The sequence below is a fragment of the Tachyglossus aculeatus genome, chromosome Y4 (genome assembly GCF_015852505.1).
Source record: "Tachyglossus aculeatus isolate mTacAcu1 chromosome Y4, mTacAcu1.pri, whole genome shotgun sequence".
NCBI lineage: Eukaryota > Metazoa > Chordata > Mammalia > Monotremata > Tachyglossidae > Tachyglossus > Tachyglossus aculeatus.
In genome coordinates, this window is record NC_052096.1 from 6,025,642 (window position 1) to 6,049,310 (window position 23,669).

Below are 23,669 nucleotides of genomic sequence, written 5' to 3' on the forward strand. Positions count from 1 at the left end.
GGACGAGGCCTGCTGAAAGTGCATTTGGACAGAAGACACGGGTCAAGTCCTCCTCCTCCGGGGGGACCACCAGGATCTTCACGGCGATGGGACCCAGGCTTCGGGGGGGGTCCTCTCGAGGGTCACTTGAGGCCCATGGGACCCCCGGTGTCCTCGGACGTCTCCTCCGAAGGGCCGTCGGGGCCTGTGGGGACAGCGGGGAGGGTCAGCGGGGAGGCCCAGACCCGCCTCACGCCTCTCCGTTCGTTCATTCATTCCATCGTATTTATTGAGCGCTTACTGTGTGCAGAGCACTGGACTAAACGCTTGGGAAGGACAAGTCGGCAACGTATAGAGACGGTCCCTACCCGACATCGGGCTCACAGGCTAGAAGGGGGAGACGGACGACAAAACAAAACATGGGGACGGGCGTCAAGTCATCAGGATAAAGAGAAATAAAGCTCGATGCACATCGTTAACAAAATAAGTAGAAGAGTAAATATGGACAAGTAAAATAAATAGAGTCATAAATCTATACAAATATATCCAAGTGCTGCGGGGAGGGGAAGGAGGTAAGGCCGGGGTGGGGGGGACGGGGAGGAGGAAAGGAAAAAGGGGGCTCAGTCTCAACGCATCACCGGCATTTATTGAGCACCTGCTCGGGGCAGAACACTGTACTGAGCGCTTGGGAGAGCGCATTACAGCATTAGCACGATCCCATTCCCCGTTCTGTGAGACACCGTGCCGGGAACTGGGGCTGGGCCGACCGGGAACCGAGTGAATTCTGGGGAGGCGCCCACTGTAATAATAACAATAATAATAATAATAATAATAATAATGATGGTATTTGTTAAGCACTTAGTATGTACCAAGCACTGTTCTAATGACTGGGGGGGATACGAGGTGATCAGGTTGTCCCACGTGGGGAGCTCCCAGGCTTCATCCCCATTTTACAGATGAGGGAACTGAGGCCCAGAGAATAATAATAATAATGATGATGGCATTTGTTAAGTGCTTACTATGTGCCAAGCAATGTTCTAAGCGCTGGGGGAGATACAAGGTGATCACGCTGTCCCACGTGGGGCTCCCAGGCTTCATCCCCGTTTTACAGATGAGGTAACTGAGGCCCAGAGAATAATAATAATAATAATAATAATGATGGCATTTGTTAAGCGCTTACTATGTGCCAAGAACCATTCTAAGCACTGGGGGAGATTCGAGGTGATCAGGTTGTCCCCCATGGGGCTCACAGTCTTCATCCCCCACTTTACAGATGAGGTAATTGAGGCTCAGAGAATAATAATAATAATAATGATGGCATTCGTTAAGCGCTTACTATGTGCCAAGCACCGTTCTAAGCACTGGGGGAGATACAAAGTGATCACGTTGTCCCACGTGGGGCTCCCAGTCTTCATCCCCCATTTTACAGATGAGGTAATTGAGGCCCAGAAAATAATAATAATAATGATGTCATTTGTTAAGCGCTTACTACGTGCCAAGCACCGTTCGAAGCGCTGGGGGAGATACAAGGTGATCAGGTTGTCCCACGTGGGGCTCCCAGTCTTCATCCCCATTTTCCAGATGAGGTCACTGAGGTCCAGAGAAGTGAAGTGACTTGCCCCAAGTCACCCAGCTGACAAGTGGCGGAGCCGGGATGAGAACCCAGGCCCTCTGACTCCCTGCCGCCGAGTCAGCCCGCGCCCGGAGACGGGGAGAGAAGGGGGGAAGACGGGGGTCTCCACTCACCGTCCTCGGAGCTCGGGGTCTTGAGGTGGGGGTCCGGGGCGGCGTCCCGGCCCGGGGGGCTTGGGGGGCGGTCCGCCCATCCGGCCGGCTCCGGGTCCAGGCCGCCCACGGGAGTGGTGGCCCCCGATGATTCGGCCCCCAGGGACCTCAGGAGCTCGTGGTGGGCCATCTCCAGCTCCTGGGGGGGGCGGGAATCCATCGACCAATTAATCACTCGACTACACTGAGCGCAGAGCACTGTGCTAAGCGCTTGTGGGACAACAATACCGCAGAGTCGGTCGACACGCTTCCTGCCCACAGGGAGCTGAGAATCTACAGGAGACCCCGAACTCAATTACAGACCGGGGAAGGGGCAGAATAGAAGGATATGGACAGAACAATAATAGTAACGATAGCATTTGTTAAGCGCTTACTACGAGCAAAGCACTGTTCTAAGCGCTGGGGAGGTTACAAGGTGATCGGGTTGTCCCACGGGGGGCTCACAGGCTTAATCCTCCTAATAATAATAATGATAGCATTTATTAAGCGCTTACTACGAGCAAAGCACTGTTCTAAGTGCTGGGGAGGTTACAAGGTGATCAGGTTGTCCCACGGGGGGCTCACAGGCTTAATCCTCATAATAATAATGATGATAGCATTTATTAAGCGCTTACTATGTGCAAAGTACTGTTCTAAGCGCTGGGGAGGTTACACGGTGATCAGGTTGTCCCACGGGGGGCTCACAGTCTTAATCCCCATAATAACAATAATAATAATAATAATAATAATAATAATAATGGCATTTACTAAGCGCTTACTACGTGCAAAGCACCATTCTAAGTGCTGGGGAGGTTACAAGGTGATCAGGTTGTCCCACGTGGGACTCACAGTCTTAATCCCCATAATAACAATAATAATAATAATAATGGCATTTATTAAGTGCTTACTGTGTGCAAAGCACTGTTCTAAGTGCTGGGGAGGTTACAAGGTGATCAGGTTGTCCCACGTGAGCTCAGTCTTAATCCCCATAATGACAATAATAATAATAATTATTATTATTATGGCATTTATGAAGTGATTACTGTGTGCAAAGCACTGTTCTAAGTGCTGGGGCGGTTACAAGGTGATCAGGTTGTCCCACGTGGGGCTCACAGTCTTAATCCCCATAATAATAATAATTATGATGGCATTTATTAAGCGCTTACTATGTGCAAAGCATTGTTCTAAGCACTGGGGAGGTTACAAGGTGATCGGGTTGTCCCATGGGGGGCTCACAGTCTTAATCCCCATAATAATAATAATAATAATAATGGCATTTATTAAGCACTTACTGTGTGCCAAGCACTGTTCTAAGCGCTGGGGAGGCTACAGAGTGATCAGGTTGTCCCATGGAGGGCTCACAGTCAATCCCCATTTCCCAGATACTGAGGCCCAGAGAAGTGAAGTGACTCGCCCAAAGTCACCCGGCTGGCGGAGCGGGGATTCGAACCCATGACCACCGACTCCAAAGCCCGGGCTCGTTCCACTGAGCCACGCTGTTTCTCTGTAAGCCCTACCCACCATTCACTCCATCGTATTTGTTGAGCGCTTCCTGTGTGCGGAGCACCGGACTAAGCGCTTGGGAAGTACAAGTTGGCAGCATCTAGAGACGGTCCCTACCCAACCGCGTCTGATTTTTGGGGTGTACTGAACGCTCTCGGGTCTCCTCCCCTCCCCACCGCCCCGGGCCTTTCTCACCTTGAGCTGGTGGAGTTTGACGGTGAGCTGTTGGATGGTCTGGAAGATGGGGTCGATGCCCCCCTGGGCGGTGCCAGTGGCCCGGTCGGGGTGGGGGTCCGGCCCCGGGGGGCTCCCCACCTCGGGGTCCCCGGGCCCCGGGGCCTCGGCGTCCGGGTCGCGGGGTCCGGCTGGCGCGCTGATGTAGAAACAGTTCCCTGGGTGCCGCCGGGTGGGCGTGGGGAGGCAGAGGGAGCCGAGGTCAGGGTTGGTCGGGGGAACGGACTCTCCCAAGCGCTCAGTACAGCGCTCAGCGCGCAGCCAGAACTCAATAAATAATAATAATAATAATGATGGCATTTGTTAAGCGTTTTTAGACTGTGAGCCCACTGTTGGGTAGGGACTGTCGCTATATGCTGCCAATTTGTACTTCCCAAGCACTTAGTACAGTGCTCTGCACATAGTAAGTGCTCAATAAATATGATTGATTGATTGATTGATTAAGCGCTTACTAGGTGTACATGTTTATTCTATTTATTTTACTTTGTTAATGTGTTTTGTTTTCTGTTTCCCCCTTCTAGACTGTGAGCCCATTGTTGGGTAGGGACCGTCTCTAGATGTTGCCAACTTGGACTTCCCAAGCGCTTAGTACAGTGCTCTGCACACAGTAAGCGCTCAATAAATACGGTTGAATGAATGAATGAATAGGTGCCAAGCACCGTTCTAAGGGCTGGGGAGGTTACAAGGTGATCAGGTGGTCCCACGGGGGCCTCACAGTTTTCATCCCCATTTTCCAGATGAGGGAACTGAGGCCCAGAGAAGTGACGTGACTTGCCCAAAGTCACCCAGCTGATAACTGGCGGAGCCGGGGTTTGAACCCATGACCTCTGACTCCAAAGCCAGGGCTCTTTCCACTTAGCCACCCTGCTTAAATAATGATGGCACTTATTAAGTGCTTACTATGTGCAAAGCATTCATTCATTCAATCAATCGTATTTATTTAGCGCTTACTGTGTGCAGAGCACTGTACTAAGCACTTGGGAAGTACAAAAGTTGGCAACATATAGAGACGGTTCTAAGCGCTCAGGAGGTTACAAGGCAATCAGGTTGTCCCACTGGGGGCTCACAGTCTTAATCCTCAGATGAGGGAACTGAGGCAGATGAGGGAACTGAGGCCCAGAGAATTTAAGTGACCTGCCCAAAGTCACCCAGCTGACAATTGGCAGAGCCGGGATTTGAACCCGTGACCCCTGACTCCAAAGCCCGGGCTCTTTCCACTGAGCCACGCTGCTTAAATGCGACCGAATGGACCGAGTGAAGGAAACGGCGGGACTCAGGAATTCCGGGGGTCTCTCCTTGGACTCCCGCCCCGCTTCCGGGAATGCCAAAACGATGGGTCAAGGAAGGGCTGTTCTCGGTCCATTCCTTCGTATTTACTGAGCGCTTACTGGGCGCAGGGCGCTGTGCTAAGCGCTTGGGAGAGTCCGCTACAATAAAAAGAAGCATTCCCTACCCGCAATGACCCCTGCCACTAGAAGCCAGGGGGCTACCTGGCTCAGGTGGGGTGAGGGCAGGGGATGGCATTCATTCATTCAGTCATTCATTCAATCGTATTTATTGAGCACTTACTGTGTGCAGAGCACTGGACTAAGCGCTTGGGATCTGTCCGGTCTCCCAGGATTCCCCGCCCCACCCGAGCCCCCCAGTCCGGCTCTGCCCCTGCGCTGCCCCCTCCCCCCTAACCACGTAGGAGAGGGGACCCAGGCGGCCCAGCCACAGAGGACCCCGGGGCGAGGACCCCTCTAATAATCATAATGTCATCTATTAAGTGCTTACTATAATAATGTTGGTATTTGCTAAGCGCTTACTATGTGCCAAGCACTGTTCTAAGCATTGGGATAGATACAAGATGATCAGGTTGTCCCCCGTGGGGCTCACAGTTTTCATCCCCATTTTACAGATGAGTTAAGTGAGGCCCAGAGAAGTCAAGTAACTTGCCCACAGTCACCCAGCTATATTTATATATATATATATATTTATACATATATATATGATGAAATTTATTAAGCGCTTACTATGTGCAAAGCACTGTTCTAAGCACTGGGGAGGTTACAAGGTGATCAGGTTGTCCCTCAGGGGGCTCCCAGTCTTCATCCCCATTTTCCAGATGAGGGAACTGAGGCCCAGAGAAGTGAAGTGACTCGCCCAAAGTCACCCAGCTATATATATATATAAATGCCATCATATCTATGCCCAGAGAAGTGAAGTGACTCACCCAAAGTCACCCAGCTATATATATATAAATGCCATCATATATATGCCCAGAGAAGTGAAGTGACTCGCCCAAAGTCACCCAGCTCTCTCTCTCTATATGTATATAAATGCCATCATATACATGTGTATATATATATATATGACGGCATTTATTAAGCGCTTACTATGTGCAAAGCACTGTTCTAAGCACTGGGGAGATTACAAGGTGATCAGGTTGTCCCTCGGGGGGCTCCCAGTCTTCATCCCCATATTCCAGATGAGGGAACCGAGGCCCAGAGAAGTGAAGCGACTGGGCCAAAGCCACCCAGCCGACAAGCGGCGGAGCCGGGGTTTGAACCCACGACCTCCGACTCCAAAGGCCGGGCTCTTTCCCCTGAGCCTCGCTGCTTCTCTAGGCCTTAGGTGGCTCCTTCTGGTGCCTGGCGGGCCTGACCTTTGACCCCCCACGGTCCACCCAAATCCTAGAGGGGCTTCGGACCGTCCCCGCCGTGAGGGCCGCAGGGTGCCCTCCTCCAGGCCCCCGCCTCCGCCGGCCCGCCCGTCCCCGCCGTTTACCCGCGGCCTGCACCCCGCCTCCGGCTCCCCGCGGCTCGGCCTCCGACGGGACGCTGGCTGGACACCGGCGGGCACCGCTCCCGCCCGCCGCCGCAGCTGCCCCGTGCCCGGGGCGGGGAGATGGGGTGGGCGCCACCGACACGTCGGGTGAGACGCCGAGGGAGGCCCGTCGAAAGGGAGACGGCGGAGAGAGGCCGGAATCGGAGGCCGGGGGCGACCGGAGCGACGGGAAGGGAGCCGCGGGGATGGGGGGGGACGACACGGAATATGGAGCGGGGAGGGAAGTGGTCGGGGTGGGAGAGAGGGAGAGAGAGAGGAGGTTAAGAAAGGAGAAGAGCACGGAGGAAAGGATAAAAACCAGCCCAAGACCCACCACCGGGAAGGGATCGGAAATTCACCCCGCGGACCGGACTCACGTCGGGAGGCCGGCTCTCTCCCGGCAATTCTTGGGAGATACCGGACCCTGGCGGGCCGGGGGGGTCGGGGGGGCCGAGCGAGGCCGGACGCCAAACGAGGGGCCCGTGTGGGTGCGTGCTCCTGTTTGTGTGCCTGTAGGAGGTGCCTCTTCATTCATTCGTTCCGTCGTATTTACTGAGCACTCACCGTGGGCAGAGCCCTGGATTAAGCGCTTGGAAAGGACACTTCTTTATTGGAAGTGGATGTGTGTAGGCGTGTGTGTCTGCCTGTTAAGGTGTGTGTGTGTGTGTGTGTATGTTCCTTCTTGTGTGTACACAGACGCGTGCGTAATAATAATAACAATAATAATAATGGTGATGGTATTTGTTAAGCGCTTACTAGGTGCAAAGCATTGTTCTAAGCGCTGGGGAGGATAGAGAAGCAGCATGGCTCAATGGAAAGAGCCCGGGTTTGGGAGTCAGAGGTCGTGGGTTGGACTCCCGGCTCCGCCCCTTGGCAGCTGGGTGACTTTGGGCCAGTCACTTCACTTCTCTGGGCCTCAGTGACCTCACCTGGAAAATGGGGATGAAGACCGGGAGACCCCCGTGGGACAACCTGATCACCTTGTATCCTCCCCGGCGCTTAGAACAGTGCTTGGCACATAGTAAGCGCTTAACAAGTGCCATCATCATCATTATTATTATTATTATTATTACAAGGTGATAAGGTTGTCCCCCGTGGGGCTCCCAGTCTTCATCCCCATTTTACAGATGAGGAAATTGAGGCCCAGAGAATAATAATAATAATAATAATAATGATGATGGCATTTGTTAAGCGCTTACTATGTGCCAAGCACCGTTCTAAGCGCTGGGGGAGATACAAGGTGATCTGGTTGTCCCACGGGGGACTCCCAGGCTTCCTCCCCATTTTCCAGATGAGGGAACTGAGGCCCAGAGAAGTGAAGTGACTGGCCCAAAGTCACCCAGCTGACAAGTGGAAGGGTCGGGATATGAACCCACGGCCTCTGACTCTCAAGCCCGGGCTCTTTCCACTGAGCCACGTGCACGCATGCGTCCTCCCATTTATGGACCTGTATGTGCACGCGTGTACTTTATAACTGATGGACGTTTGCATGTGCCTTCCCTTTTACATATCTCTGCGTGTGTTTGTGTGCCTCTGGCTCGCCACGCGTCGGTGTGAGGGTGGGAGCGCGTCCGTCCACGTGCACGCGTGTGCGCCCGGATGCCCGTGGCCGTCTCCCGGAGCCGTGCCCGCCCTGCCTCCGGTCTCACCTTTCCTGACCACCTGGTAGCCCTCCGGGCTGTCGTCTGGTGGGCCCGCGGCCGGCTCCTCTCCTCCGTCCAGATCCCCGTCCAGTTCCGGCGATTCCCAGATGCCCGAATTCCTGGTCCGCGGCGGGAGCTGCCCCAGGGAGCTCAGGGGGCCCCGGCCCGGACCCCCCGCCGCCGCCTCCTCCTCGCCCCTCCAGTCGCCCGGGCCGCCCCGCGTGGAGGCGGCGTGCCCTGGGCCGGGCGGCGTCAAGGGGTCCTCAGTTCCGGGGGTCACCGGCTCCGTCCCCGGCCCGGCCAGGAGGGTCAGCAGGATGAGGTGCCGCAGGCTCTCCACTGGCAGGGCGGGCGAAGACGGGGCAGGGAAAGACGGGGCGGAAGAGAGGGGCTGTGAGTCTCGCCCCCCCACGTCCCTGTGTCTGCCCGGGAGAATCCACGATGGGGAAGGGGGAACGCGGATCCCCACGTTGGGGATGAGGGAACTGAGGCACAGAGGAGGTAAGTGCTTGCCCAGGGTCACGCAGCTGACATGTGGCCGAACCGGGAGTAGATTTCCTGCAACTGCTAGTTGGGAAGGGAGCCCGTAGGCGGCCCTTTGGCCTTCCCAGACTGAGCCTCCTCCTTCCTCTCCCCCTCATCCCCCTCTCCACCCCCCCACCCGTCTTACCTCCTTCCCTTCCCCACAGCACCTGTATATATGTATATATGTTTGTACCTATTTATTACTCTATTTATTTTACTTGTACATATCTCTTCTATTTATTTTATTTGGTTAGTATGTTTGGTTTTGTTCTCTGTCTCCCCCTTTTAGACTGTGAGCCCACTGTTGGGTAGGGACTGTCTCTATATGTTGCCAACTTGGACTTCCCAAGCGCTTAGTCCAGTGCTCTGCACACAGTAAGCGCTCAATAAATACGATTGATTGATTGATTGATTGAGTCTGGGAAACGGGGGACGAACAGGGGGAAGGGGGCGGCTCTGCCCACCCACCCGGGGACTCACCATCCTCCAGGGCTGAGTCGGCCAGCCCATCGGGGAACAGAGGCTCCGGCAGAGGCAGCCGGAGGCCGCCGCCACCGCCGCCCTCCAGGGTGACCGCGGTGGCCCCCGGGCCGCCGCTTGCCGCCGCTTCCTCTCCCTCTGCCGCTGCTCCCGAGGCTCCCTCCGCCTCCACTTCCGCCTTTTCCAGGCTCTTTGCCCGCCAGGGCGCCCCGATATCTGCGGGAGAGGGAGGGAAGGCGCGGGGGGCACAGGGGAAATCATCATCATCATCATCACGGTATCTGTTAGGCGCTTCTTATGTGCCCCACCCCAGGGGGGAATACAAGGGCATCAGGTGGTCCCACGAGGGGCTCCCGGTCTTCACCCCCATTTTCCAGACGAGGTCACCGAGGCCCAGGGAAGTGAAGGGGCTCGCCCGAGGTCACACGGTGGGATTAGACCCCCGCCCGGGCTCTTGATGGGTGGGGTGAGGGGACAAGGGCGGGGGTGGTGATGGTGGGGAGGGTCCGCGCTCCACCGTCCCGAGGATTGGGGGGGACCCACCTGGGGTGGCGTCTCCGGGGCCGACGCCGGGGGACGGGTCCCCATCCGGCCGTCCCGGGCTGCGGGAGGAAGGGAAGGCTGATTCGGGGGTCCCGATGGAGGAGGGACCGGATACAGGTGGGCACGGGGGGCCGGGCTGGGAGTAGCCATAATAATCACGGTATTTGCTCAGCGCTTACTATGTGCCAAGCACCGTCCTGAGCGCTGGGGGAGATACAAGCTCGTCGGGTTGCCCCAGGTGGGGCTCCCAGTCTTCATCCCTGTTTTCCAGATGATAATAATAATGGCATTTATTAAGCGCTTACTATGTGCAAAGCACTAAGTGCCAGGAAATCAGGTTGTCCCACGGGGGGGCTCACAGTCTTAATCCCCGTTTTCCAGATGGGGGAACTGAGGCACAGAGAAGTTAAGTGACTTGCCCAAAGTCATTCATTCATTCAATCGTATTTATTGAGCGCTTGCTGGGTGCAGAGCACTGGACTAAGCGCTTGGGAAGTACAAGTCGGCAACGTATAGAGACGGTTCCTACCCAACAGCGGGCTCACAGTCCGGAAAGGGGAGACAGAGAACAAAACATATTAACAAAATAAAATAAATATGTACAAATAAAATAGAGTAATAAATCCGTACAAACATATATAGATTTATCCTGGTGCTGTGGGGAGGGGAAGGAGGTAAGGTGGGGGGGAGGGGGAGAGGACGGAGGGGGCTCAGTCTGGCTCAGTCACACAACTGGCAGAGTCGGAATTCGAACCCATGACCCCTGACTCCGAAGCCCGGGCTCTTCCCACTGAGGTTTTTTAAAACCTCAAAATGCAAAATCCAGGACGGACTGTGGCACAACCTCCAAGCCACAGGCCAATGTAAAGGCCGTCCAATTGATGGAGCCCCTAGCAGTCCCGAACTGCTTTCAGAACGCAGTGACAACTGAGCTCTGTTGAAGACAAGCAGTGTGGCCTGGTGGCTAGAGCACGGGCCCAGGCGTCAGAAGGACCTTGGGACCTGATTATTTGGTATCTGCCTCAGAGCATAGTACCTGTAGCAGTTGCTTAATGGACATCACAATTATTAGTAGTAACTTCGAGGGGCAGCTCTACATTGTCTTTTCAGTGTGAGGGAATAGAAATCAATAAAATGGGGTTAAATTCCAGAATTCATACCCGATAAGCAGCGCGGCTTAGTGGAAAGAGCATGGACTTGGAAGTCAGGTCGTGGGTTCTAATCCTGCTCCGCCACTTATCAGCTGTGTGAACCTGTACGTATTTACTATTCTATTTATTTTGTTATGGATGTGCCTCTAGCTTTATTTCTATTTATGCTGATGACCTGACACCTGTCCACGTGTTTTGTTTTGTTGTCTGTCTCCCCCTTCCAGACTGTGAGCCCGTTGTCGGGTAGGGACCGTCGCTATATGTTGCCGACTTGGGACTTCCCAAGCGCTTAGTACAGTGCTGTGCACACAGTAAGCGCTCAATAAATATGATTGAATGAATGAATGAATGAGCCACGCTGCTTCTCTAAGATGAGGCCTTCCCAGACTGAACCCCTTCCTTCCTCTCCCCCTCGTCCCCCTCTCCATCCCCTCATCTTACCTCCTTCCCTTCCCCACAGCACCTGTATATATATGTATATATGGTTGTACATATTTATTACTCTATTTATTTATTTTACTTGTACATATCTATCCTATTTATTTTATTTTGTTGGTATGTTTGGTTTTGTTCTCTTGTCTCCCCCTTTTAGACTGCGAGCCCACTGTTGGGTAGGGACTGTCTCTATGTGTTGCCGATTTGTACTTCCCAAGCGCTTAGTACAGTGCTCTGCACGTAGTAAGCGCTCAATAAATATGATTGATGATGATGATGATGATGATGAGGTGACCGAGGCCCAGAAAGGCGAAGTGGCTCGCCCCAAGTCACCCAGCTGACCGGCGGCGGAGTCGGGATTAGAACCAAGGTCCTCTGATTCCCGAGCCCGGGCTCTGGCCACCGAGCCGGGCTGCTTCCCTAGAGACTGGGCCGGGGCGGTCCGGGCCGGATGGCCCTCACCTGTCGGGCGGCGGCGGGCGGCGGGCGGCCGGCTCCTGCAGGCTCCCCCGCTTCGGGGGGTCAGCGGTGGCCGAATGGGGGGCGGGGTTCCTCGTGGCCCTCTGCACCGTCGCCTCCAACAGCTCCATCCAGCTGGGGGGCCGGCACCCGGGGGGCCGTGAGCAGGCGGGGACCCCCGCCGCCGTCCTCCCGAGTCACCCCCCCGGGTGGGAGGGGACCGGTCGGAGACGGAGAGGCGGGGCGGGGGAAGAGATGCCCGGGGACGGAGAGACGGGGCAGGAGAGACGCCCCGGAGAGAGAGAGAGAGAGAGAGAAAGGGGGCGAGGAAGCGGGTCGGAGGGTCTGGAGCGGACAGGGACCACCCCACGCCCACCCGCCCCGGCCTCCTCACGTGTTCCTCTCGAGGGACGTCTGGGCCACCAGCTCGTAGATCTGCGGGGGTCCCAGCTCCGACGTGCAGATGATGAAGAAGGCTCGCTTGTCTGCAGGGAGGCCAGGGTCGGGGGTCATTCATTCATTCATTCAATGGTACTTATTGAGCGCTTACTGGGTGCAGAGCACTGGACTAAGCGCTTGGGACGTACAAGTCGGCAACATCTAGAGACGGTCCCTACCCGACAGCGGGCTCACAGTCTAGAAGGGGGAGATGGACGACAAAGCAGAACATATTAACAAAATAAAATAAACAGGATAAATATGCACAAGTAAAATAAATAGAGTAATAAATATGTGCAAACATATATACATACAGGGTCAGAGGTCAGGGGGGGTCATTTATTCATTCATTCATTCAATCGTATTCATTCATTCATTCAATCGTATTTATTGAGCGTTTACTGTGTGCAGAGCACTGGACTAAGCACTTGGGAAGGACAAGTTGGCAACATCTAGAGACGGGCCCTACCCAGAAGTGGGCTCACAGTCTAGAAGGGGCAGATGGACAACAAATCAGAACATATTAACAAAATAAACAGAATATGTACAAGTAAAATAGAGTAATAAATATGTGCAAATATATATACATACAGGGTCAGAGGTCGGGGGGCTCATTTATTCATTCCTTCATTCATTCAATCGTATTCATTCATTCATTCATTCAATCGTATTCATTTGTTCATTCATTCAATCGTATTTATTCATTCATTCATTCAATCGTATTTATTGAGCGCTTACTGTGTGCAGAGCACTGGACTAAGTGCTTGGGAAGTACAAGTTGGCAACCTCTAGGGACGGTCCCTACCTGACAACGGGCTCACAGTCTAGAAGGGGGAGACGGACGACAAATCAGAACATATTAACAAAATAAAATAAATGGAATCAATATGTACAAGTAAAATAAACAGAGTAATAAACATGTGCAAACATATATACATATGGGGTCAGAGGCTGAGGGGGTCATTTATTCATTCATTCATTCATTCAATCGCATTTATTCATTCATTCATTCAATCTTATTTAGTGAGTGCTTACTGTGTGCAGAGCACTGGACTAAGCGCTTGGGAAGTACAAGTTGGCAACCTCAAGGGATGGTCCCTACCCGACAACGGGCTCACAGGCTAGAAGGAGGAGACGGACGACAAAACAAAACATGTGGATGGGTGTCAAGTCGTCAGAATAAAGAGAAATAAAGCTAGATGCACAGCATTAACAAAGTAGAGTAGTAAATATGTCCAAGTAAAATAAACAGAGTCATAAATCTGTACAAATATATATCCAGGTGCTGTGGGGAGGGGAGGGAGAGATGGCGGGGGCGATGGGGGGGGAGGAGAGGAAAAAGGGGGCTCGGCCTGGGAAGACCTCCCGGAGGAGGTGAGCTCTCAGTAGGGCTTTGAAGGGGGGATGAGAGCCAGCTTGGCGGATGGGTGGAGGGAGGGCAGTCCGGGCCAGGGGGAGGACGGGGGTCGGGGGTCCTCCGCCTCCCCCCCGGGGGCGTCGCGGGGGACGGTACCTGTGGCCACGGAGCGGACCAGCACGGCGTTGAGTTTGAGGACGGGGCTGAAGCTCTGCCTGCCGCTGTCGGCCGAGCCCAGGGCCGTCTTGCTGTGGACCTTGAGCAGCAGTTTCTCGTCCTGCTGGCGCTGAAGAAGCACCAGCAGATCTTCCAGCAGCACCGCCAGCACGTCTGCGGGCCGGCGGGCCCGGGTCAGCGGGTCGGGGGTCGCCCCCGCGGCCCCCCACCCGCCCCGCCCCTTCCCCGCCCGGGGAGAGCCCGGGAATCAATCAATCATATTTATTGAGCGCTTACTGTGTGCACAGCACTGTACTAAACGCTTGGGAAGTTCAAGTTGGCAACATATAGAGACAGTCCCTACCCAACAGTGGGCTCACAGTCTAAAAGGGGGAATCACGAAGCCCAGAATCCCGTCAAGCGTCGGCTATAATAACAGCGGAATGAGAAGCAGCGTGGCTCAGTGGAAAGAGCCCGGGCTTGGGAGCCAGGGGCCATGGGTTCTAATCCTGGCTCCGCCACACGCCTGCCGGGTGACCTGGGGCAAGTCACTTCTCTTCTCTGAGCTCAGTTCCCCCATCTGGAAAATGGGGATGAAGACTGGGAGCCCCCCGTGGGACAACTTCATCACCTTGTATCCCCCCCAGTGCTTGGAACAGTGCTCTGCACATAGCAAGCGCTTAATAAATGTCATTATTATTATTATTATTATTATTATTAACAATCGATGACCGAGACGGCATCCGTTGAGCGTGCCCTCTGGACCCTATGAGTACATATTTACTATTCTATTCATTTTGTTAATGATGTGCATCTAGCTTTATTTCTGTTTATTCTTACGACTTGACGCCTGTCCACATGTTTTGTTTTGTCGTCCGTCTCCCCCTTCTAGACTGTGAGCCCGTTGTTGGGAAGGACCGTCTCTATCTGCGGCCGATCTGTACTTCCCAAGCGCTTAGTCCAGTGCTCTGCACCCAGTAAGCGCTCAATAAATATGATTGAACCGGGTTCCTGTCCCCCCCGGGGGGCTCGGGGGCTCCGTCCCCATTTTCCGGAGGAGGGCCCGGAGAAGTGACGTGACCCGACCGGGGTCGCCCGTCGCCTGGCCACGAGCCCCCTTCTCCACGGGAACCGTCCCGGGGGGCGGGACGGCGACACGCACCCACGGTCTTGTCCTTGCTGATCCTCCAGGACAGCGGGCCCTCGTGGATCATCTTCCGGGACGTGAGGTCCAGGCTCTGCGGGGGCCGCCGGGAAGGCCGGTGAGGCCCGGCGGACTTCCCGGGGGCGGAATCCCCCCTCTCCCCCCGTCTCCCGGCCTCTCACCCGCCGCCGGTGACTACCTTGAACTCGGCGGCCAGGGGATTGCTGGCCCGCTCCAGCGAGGTGGTGTCCAGCCGCCTCTGGTAGCCCTCGAGCCGGTGGCGGTTCTCCGCCTGCTTCACGGCTTCGTTCACGAACCGGAGAATCTCCCGGCAGCGATCCCGCGCCCTGCCCAGCTTCTCCCGCTCCGGCCCGCTGTCTGCAGGCCGGCGAGAGGGAGGGGGGTCCCGGTCAGGGGCGGGATTGGGAAGCAGAACCGAGGACAAGGCCTCGTCTGCTGTGCGACCTTGGGCAAGCCACTTCTCGGGGCCTCAGTTCCCTCAGCTGTAAAAGGGGGATGAAGACTGTGAGCCTCATCACCATCATCATCATCAATCGCATTTATTGAGCGCTTACTGTGTGCAGAGCACTGTACTAAGCGCTTGGGAAGTACAAATTGGCAACATCTAGAGACAGTCCCTACCCAACAGTGGGCTCCCAGTCTAAAAGGGGGAGACAGAGAACAAAACCAAACATACTAACAAAATAAAATAAATGGAATAGATATGTACAAGTAAAATAAATAAATAGAGTAATAAATATGTACAAACATCTATACATATATACAGGTGCTGTGGGGAAGGGAAGGAGGTAAGATGGGGGGATGGAGAGGGGGGTGAGGGGGAGAGGAAGGAAGGGGCTCAGTCTGGGAAGGCCTCCTGGAGGAGGTGAGCTCTCAGTAGGGCCTTGAAGGGAGGACAACCCGATTACCCTCTATTCATTCATTCAATCGTATTTATTGATGTGCCTCTAGCTTTATTTCTATTTATTCTGATGACTTCACTCATTCATTCATTCCATCGTATTTATTGAGCGCTTACTGTGCGCAGAGCACTCGACTAAGCGCTTGGGAAGTACAAGTCGGCAACATCTGGAGACGGTCCCTGCCCGACAACGGGCTCACGGTCTAGAAGGGGGAGACGGACGACAAAACAAAACATGGGGACAGGTGTCAAGTTGTTATGGGCACGGATTGTCTCTGTTGCTGAATTGTACTTCCCAAGCGCTTAGTCCAGTGCTCTGCACACAGTAAGCGCTCAATAAATACGATGGAATGAATGAATGAGTGAAGTCATCAGAATAAACAGAAATAAAGCTAGATGCGCATCATTAACAAAATAAATAGAATGGTAAATATGTAGAAGTAAAATAGAGTAATAAATCTGTACAAACATATATCAACCCCAGCGCTTAGAACAGTTGCTGGGTAGGGACTGTCTCTATTTGTTGCCGATTTCTTCTTCCCAAGCGCTCAGTACAGTGCTCGGCCCACAGTAAGCACTCAATAAATACGGATAAATGAATGACCGAGTGAAGCAGTAAGCGCCCAACATATACCATTATTATTATTCTTATTAAGGCCTGGGGCCAAGGTGTGTGGGAATGCAATAAATATGATTGAATGAATGAACGAATGAATGCGTGGATGTGGCGGGGAGGGAAATAATCACATAATAATAATAACGATGGCATTTATTAAGCGCTTCCTATGTGCCAAGCACTGTCCTAAGCACTGGGGAGGCTACAAGGTGATCAGGTTGTCCCACGGGGGGCTCACAGTCTTCATCCCCATTTTCCAGATGAGGTCACTGAGGCCCGGAGAAGTCAAGTGACTTGCCCGAAGTCACCCAGCTGACGATTGGCGGAGCCGGGATTTGAACCCATGACCTCTGACTCCAAAGCCTGGGCTCTTTCCACTGAGCCACGCTGCTAATCACATCAGAGTCTGGGGTCAGGGGCGGTCGGAAGGCGTCAGTAAGGGTCAGAACGGGGCAAGCGAGGGTTGGAATACCACTAATAATAATTATTGTTACGGTACTTGTTAAGTGCTTACTGTATGCTAAGCACTGTACTAAGTACTGGGGAAGCAGCCAGTTGGACAGAGTCCCTGTCCCATGTGGGGTTCACAGTCTTCATCCCCATTTTCCAGAGGAGGGAACTGAGGCCCAGAGATGTGAAGTGACTTGCTCAAGGTCACACAGCAGAAATGTGGTGGAGCTGGGATTGGAACCCGGGTCCTTCTGATTTCCAGGCCTGCCGCCAGCGAGGGTTGGGTCGGGGGGAGGGGAGGGGATCAGAAGGGGTCAGTGAGGGTCAGAAAGGGTCAGCAGGGGTTGGGGGGGCCGTAATTTATTTCTATTAATGTCTGCCTCCCCCCCAATAATAATAATGGCAGCATTTATTAAGCGCTTACTATGTGCTAAGCACTGTTCTAAGCGCTGGGGAGGTTACAAGGTGATCAGGTTGTCCCACGGCGGGGCTCACAGTCTTCATCCCCGTTTTCCAGATGAGGGAACTGAGGCCCGGAGAAGTGACTTTGGGCAACCAAAGTCATCCATCTGACAAGCGGCGGAGCCGGGATTCAAACTCATGACCTCTGACTCCCAAGCCCGGGCTCTTTCCACTGAGCCACGCTGCTTCTCTACAGCGCCCTACACACTGTAAACGCTCAATTCATTCATTCATTCAATCGTATTTATTGAGCGCTTACTGTGTGCAGAGCACCGGACTAAGCGCTTGGGAAGTACACGTCGGCAACATAATAATAATAATAATGATGGTATCTGTTAAGCGCTTACTATGTGCAAAGCACTGTTCTAAGCGCTGGAGGGGGGGATACAAGGTGATCAGGTTGTCCCACGGGGGGCTCAGAATCTTAATCCCCATTTTCCAGATGAGGTCACTGAGGCCCAGAGAAGTGAAGCGACTGGCCCAAAGTCACACAGCCGATACATACCACTGACTGACAACTGAGGTCAGGAGGCGTGGGCGGGGATGGGCGAGGGTTGAGGGGAGGCAGAAAGGGTCAGTGGGGGGGTCAGAAGGGGTCAGAGGTCGGAAGGAGTCGACCACCCGGGCCCGCGCACCGTCTGTGTGCTTGAGGATGCTGTCGAGGAGGAGCGGGTACTTGGTCAGACGCTGCATCTCGGCCACGATCAGATCCCGCAGCTGGAGCCGGCGGCACTGGGGGAGACTCTCCGCCTCCTGCGGGGACCCCGGGGGTTGGGGCGGGGGGGGCGGCGTCTGGCGGGCCGGACGTCCCACCCTCCGGACCCCTTCCCGGGTCTCTTTCTTCCCGTCCGGCAAGTCGGGGGGTCTGGGGGACGCGGGGGGACGACGCCGGGGGTCCCGGCCACACCTGCATGAAGAGCTGGAAGCGGCTCTCTTTGCGCTGCTTGGCCTTGATGATCTCCAGCGCGATGGACTGTTGCGAGCAGAAGCGGGCAGCCGCCTCCTGGAGCTCCTCCCGGCCCTCGCCGTCGAACTGTGGGGGGGGGCGGAGAGGGGGTCCGCGCCAGGCCTCCCCTCCCCGGCCCCCCCGGAGCACCCCCAAACCCTGCCCGCCAAAGAGGTCCTGGGGGGTGCGGGGGGTCACCCCTCCATGGCCCCCAGACCCCAACTACTGCAGCTCCCCACCTGGCCTCCCCCAAGGCCTTCCCTCCTTCCTTCCATCGTATTCATTGAGCACTTACTTTCATTCATTCATTCAATCGTATTTACTGAGCACTTACTTTAATGATAATAATAATAATGGCATTTATTAAGCATTTACTACGTGCAAAGCACTGTTCTAAGCGCTGGGGAGGCTACAAGCTGATCAGGTTGTCCCGGGGTTGGGGGGGGCTCACAGTTTTAATCCCCATTTTCCAGATGAGGTCACTGAGGCCCAGAGAAGAGACGTGACTTGCCCAAGGTCACACAGCAGACATGTGGCGGGATTCGAACCCACGACCCGGGCTCTTTCCACTGAGCCACGCTGAATGAATGAATTCCCTCACTCAACTGTATTTATTGAGCGCTTACTGCGCGCAGAGCACCATACTAAGCCCGGGCTCTTTCCACTGAGCCACGCTGAATGAATGAACTCCCTCGCTCAACTGTATTTATTGAGCGCTTACTGTGCGCAGGGCACCGTACTAAGCGCTTGGGAGAGGACAATATAGCAATGAACAGATACATTCCCCGTCCCTCGCCGCCGGAAGCCCCCTCCCCGGCCCCCAGAGTTGGTTCCCCGGGATGGGGAGGGGGCTCACCCTAGCCAGCATGAGGTCGCCCACTTCCTTGACCACGGGCCCGCTCTCCCGCAGTTTCTTCATGGCCTCGCACCAGGAGTCTGAGGGCGGAGGGGCGCGGGTGGGACCGGGGCCGCCGGCCACTCCTGCGGGCTTTTGGGGGGCTCGGTTCTCCCGCCCCCCACCCTCAGATTGGACTCACCCGGCCTGGGATGGGGGTGCGGGAAGAAGAGGGGAGAGGGGAGCGGTGGGGGGGCTCACTGTGGATGTCGATGACGTCGGGGAGGTTGGGGAAGAGGCAGGTGAGCTCCTGGGGGGCCAGCAGGTTGTCCCTCCGCATGGGCTGGTAGAAGACGACGTCCAGCACCCTCAGCGTGCGCACGTGAGACGCCTCCGTGACGAACAGCTCTGGGCCGGCGGCGGGCGGAGAGGTGAGTCCGGGGGCCGCGGCCCCTCCATCCCGGGACGGCCACTCGCCCGGCTACGTCCCCTCTGAGCCCGCCGGCCCCCTCCTCACCGTTAATCACTTCCTGCCGGTCGATCTCTCGCTGGCTCAGGCCGGCCACCACGTCCCGGCCGGCCGTGTGCCGCCAGTTCTGGGCGTCCGGCTCGGGTTCCAGGTCCGACAGCTGGCCCGGGTCGTCCTCCCGGAGGTGGGGAAGCAGGGAATCCCCGGGGAAGCCCAGGCTCGGGGACTCGATGCTCCTGGAGGGCCGGGAGGGATGTTAGGGGAGGCGGGGGGGGAGGGACACAGGATGGGGGGGCCGGGGTGGAGACTCGTCAGTGTGTACATTCAGGCCTCCATAATAATAATGACGACATTTGTTAAGCGCTTACTACGTGCGAAGCACTGTTCTAAGCACTAGGGGGTTACAAGGTGATCAGGTGGTCCCCCGTGGGGCTCCCAGTCTTCATCCCCATTTTACAGATGGGGGAACTGAGGCTCAGAGAAGTGAAGTGACTTGCCCAGGGTCACACAGCAGACGTGTGGCGGAGCTGGGATTGGAACCCATGACCTCTGGCTCCCAATAATAATAATAATAATGATGGCATTTGTTAAGCGCATACAAGATGATCAGATTGTCCCACGTGGGACTCCCAGTCTTCATCCCCATTTTACAGATGGGGGAACCGAGGCTCAGAGAAGTGAAGTGACTTGCCCAGGGTCACACAGCAGACGTGTGGCAGAGCCGGGATTGGAACCCATGACCTCTGGCTCCCAATAATAATAATAATAATGATGGCATTTGTTAAGCGCATACAAGGTGATCAGATTGTCCCACGTGGGGCTCCCAGTCTTCATCTCCATTTTACAGATGGGGGAACCGAGGCTCAGAGAAGTTAAGTGATTGCCCAAAGTCACACAGCTGACAAGTGGTGGAACCGGATTTGAACCCGTGATCTCTGGTTCCCAAGCCCGGGCTCTTTCCACTGGGCCACGCTGCTTCTCCCCCTCCCCCTCGTCCCCCTCTCCATCCCCCCGTCTTAACTCCTTCCCTTCCCCACAGCACCTGTATATATGTATATATGGTTGTACATATTTATTACTCTATTTATTTATTTATTTATTTTACTTGTACATTTCTATTTTGTTGGTATGTTTGGTTCTGTTCTCTGTCTCCCCCTTTTAGACTGTGAGCCCACTGTTGGGTAGGGACTGTCTCTATGTGATGCCAATTTGTACTTCCCAAGTGCTTAGTACAGTGCTCTGCACATAGTAAGCGCTCAATAAATACGATTGATTGATTGATTGATTGATCCGGTATAGGGAGGGAGGGTCCCCAAAGACCACCGGGGCGGGGGCCGCGAGTCGTCCTCAACACTCACCTGCGGCCCATTTTGGGGGTGTACGGCGGAGTGGGGTTCTCTAAGGACCTGGAAAGTGGGAAGGGAATAGAAGACACCATCAGCAGCTGTGCAGGCCTCCCTGTCCCTTCTCTAATTGGCCCTGCCCTCCCATCACCCATCTGGGGGGGTCCGACTCCCTCTGTCTCCCTTCCTTCGGCCCCACCCCCTGCTCCTCAAATCTAGCCCCAGTCCCCTCTTTTTTCTTTCTTTAATGAAACGGTATTTGCTAGGTGTTTACTACGTGCCAGGCACTGGTCTAGGGGCCGGGGTAGAGAGAAAGCTAATCAGGCTGGAGACAGTCCCCGTCTCACGTGGGGCTCGCCGTCTTTTACAGAGGACATAACTGAGGCCCGGAGAAGGGAAGCGATTCTACCAAGGTCACTCAGCATTTACTAGGTGCCAGGCACTGGTCTAGGGGCCAGGGTGGAGAGAAAGCTAACCAGGCTGGACCTGGGGCTCGCCGTCTTTTACAGAGGAGGTAACTGAGGCCCGGAGAAGGGAAGCGATTCTCCCAAGGTCACTCAGCGCTTACTAGGTGCCAGGCACTGGTCTAGGCGCCGGGGTAGAGAGAAAGCTAACCAGGCTGGACCCGGGGCTCGCCGTCTTTTACAGAGGAGGTAACTGAGGCCCGGAGAAGGGAAGAGATTCTCCCAAGGTCACTCAGCGCTTACTAGGTGCCAGGCACTGGTCTAGGCACCGGGGTAGAGAGAAAGCTAACCAGGCTGGACCCGGGGCTCGCCGTCTTTTACAGAGGAGGTAACTGAGGCCCGGAGAAGGGAAGCGATTCTCCCAAGGTCACTCAGCGTTTACTAGGTGCCAGGCACTGGTCTAGGCGCCGGGGTAGAGAGAAAGCTAACCAGGCTGGACCCGGGGCTCGCCGTCTTTTACAGAGGAGGTAACTGAGGCCCGGAGAAGGGAAGCGATTCTCCCAAGGTCACTCAGCGCTTACTAGGTGCCAGGCACTGGTCTAGGCGCCGGGGTAGAGAGAAAGCTAACCAGGCTGGACCCGGGGCTCGCCGTCTTTTACAGAGGAGGTAACTGAGGCCCGGAGAAGGGAAGCGATTCTCCCAAGGTCACTCAGCGCTTACTAGGTGCCAGGCACTGGTCTAGGCGCCGGGGTAGAGAGAAAGCTAACCAGGCTGGACCCGGGGCTCGCCGTCTTTTACAGAGGAGGTAACTGAGGCCCGGAGAAGGGAAGCGATTCTCCCAAGGTCACTCAGCGTTTACTAGGTGCCAGGCACTGGTCTAGGCGCCGGGGTAGAGAGAAAGCTAACCAGGCTGGACCCGGGGCTCGCCGTCTTTTACAGAGGAGGTAACTGAGGCCCGGAGAAGGGAAGAGATTCTCCCAAGGTCACTCAGCGCTTACTAGGTGCCAGGCACTGGTCTAGGCACCGGGGTAGAGAGAAAGCTAACCAGGCTGGACCCGGGGCTCGCCGTCTTTTACAGAGGAGGTAACTGAGGCCCGGAGAAGGGAAGCGATTCTCCCAAGGTCACTCAGCGTTTACTAGGTGCCAGGCACTGGTCTAGGCGCCGGGGTAGAGAGAAAGCTAACCAGGCTGGACCCGGGGCTCGCCGTCTTTTACAGAGGAGGTAACTGAGGCCCGGAGAAGGGAAGCGATTCTCCCAAGGTCACTCAGCGCTTACTAGGTGCCAGGCACTGGTCTAGGCGCCGGGGTAGAGAGAAAGCTAACCAGGCTGGACCCGGGGCTCGCCGTCTTTTACAGAGGAGGTAACTGAGGCCCGGAGAAGGGAAGCGATTCTCCCAAGGTCACTCAGCGCTTACTAGGTGCCAGGCACTGGTCTAGGCGCCGGGGTAGAGAGAAAGCTAATCAGGCTGGACACGGGGCTCGTGGTCTTTTAAAGAGGAGGTAACTGAGGTCCGGGGAAGGGAAGCGATTCTCCCAAGGTCACTCAGCGTTTACTAGGTGCCAGGCACTGGTCTAGGTGCCGGGGTAGAGAGAAAGCTAACCAGGCTGGACCCGGGGCTCGCCGTCTTTTACAGAGGAGGTAACTGAGGCCCGGAGAAGGGAAGCGATTCTCCCAAGGTCACACCGCTTCCCGTCTCTCACCGGCCCAGCCCCGCATCGCCCGCTGAACCGAGGGGACGGATCGGAGGGGGTCTCCCCGTCCGGCCGTCCAGCGCCGGCCTTTCCGGGGAGGGGAGGGAGGATGGGGGGGGAGGGCCGGGGCCGACCTCGCGGACAGGCTGGAGGCCGAGGAGGACGTGGACTGGTGGAGCCGGGCGGCCTCGGCGGCGGCGTCCATGTCCACGTCGCTGCGGGAGCGGGGGACGTTCTCCGCCTTGCGTGACCTTTTCAGCTCCTCCCGTCCCTTCAGGCTCTCTGAACGGCCCAGCTTCACCTCCGAGCGGCAGCTGTCGGACAAACGTCAGCTGTGTGACTTTGGGCAAGTCACTTCACTTCTCTGGGCCTCAGTTACCCCATCTGTAAAATGGGGATTAAGACTGTGAGCCCCCCGTGGGACAACCTGATCACCTTGTAACCTCCCCAGTGCTTAGAACAGTGCTTTGCTCATAGTAAGTGCTTAATAAATGTCATTAAAAAAAAAAACAAAAAACGTGCTCAGACCCAGGTCAACCGGAGGGGATGGAGCCCGGGGATGATGATGATGAAGGTATTTGTTAAGTGCTTACTATGTACCAAGCACTGTTCTAAGCACTGGGGGAAATACAAGGTCATCGGGTTGTCCCACATGGGGCTCACAGCCTTCATCCCCATTTTACAGAGGAGGGAACTGAGGCCCAGAGAATCTTCTAGACTGTGAGCCCACTGTTGGAGAGGGACCATCACTATATGTTGCCAACTTGTACTTCCCAAGCCCTTAGTACAATGCTCTGCACACAGTAAGCGCTCAATACGATTGAATGAATGAATGAATAATAAGAAGAATAACGATGGCATTTGTTAAGCGCTTACTACAAAGCACTGTTCTAAGCGCTGGGGAGGATACA

General features: G+C 55.3%; 1 protein-coding gene across 1 annotated transcript in view; it reads right to left on the reverse strand.

Annotated features, from left to right (window-relative positions):
• Window positions 1-78: 78 nt before the first annotated feature.
• Window positions 79-23,669, reverse strand: part of ARHGEF11 (Rho guanine nucleotide exchange factor 11) — a 67,715-nt gene continuing 44,124 nt past the window's right edge. Inside the window, exons 22-41 of the mRNA XM_038768255.1 lie at window positions 22,893-23,072; window positions 20,678-20,725; window positions 19,368-19,555; window positions 19,112-19,258; window positions 18,872-18,951; window positions 17,977-18,102; window positions 17,705-17,822; window positions 14,819-14,997; window positions 14,638-14,713; window positions 13,476-13,649; window positions 11,919-12,009; window positions 11,528-11,659; window positions 9,480-9,538; window positions 8,937-9,152; window positions 7,938-8,270; window positions 6,250-6,345; window positions 3,442-3,638; window positions 1,726-1,903; window positions 682-778; window positions 79-184 (exon numbers count right to left, since the gene is read on the reverse strand). Of these exons, the coding sequence (XP_038624183.1) occupies window positions 79-184; window positions 682-778; window positions 1,726-1,903; window positions 3,442-3,638; window positions 6,250-6,345; window positions 7,938-8,270; window positions 8,937-9,152; window positions 9,480-9,538; window positions 11,528-11,659; window positions 11,919-12,009; window positions 13,476-13,649; window positions 14,638-14,713; window positions 14,819-14,997; window positions 17,705-17,822; window positions 17,977-18,102; window positions 18,872-18,951; window positions 19,112-19,258; window positions 19,368-19,555; window positions 20,678-20,725; window positions 22,893-23,072 (2,821 nt within the window). The remainder of the gene's footprint in view (window positions 185-681; window positions 779-1,725; window positions 1,904-3,441; window positions 3,639-6,249; window positions 6,346-7,937; window positions 8,271-8,936; window positions 9,153-9,479; window positions 9,539-11,527; window positions 11,660-11,918; window positions 12,010-13,475; window positions 13,650-14,637; window positions 14,714-14,818; window positions 14,998-17,704; window positions 17,823-17,976; window positions 18,103-18,871; window positions 18,952-19,111; window positions 19,259-19,367; window positions 19,556-20,677; window positions 20,726-22,892; window positions 23,073-23,669) is intronic.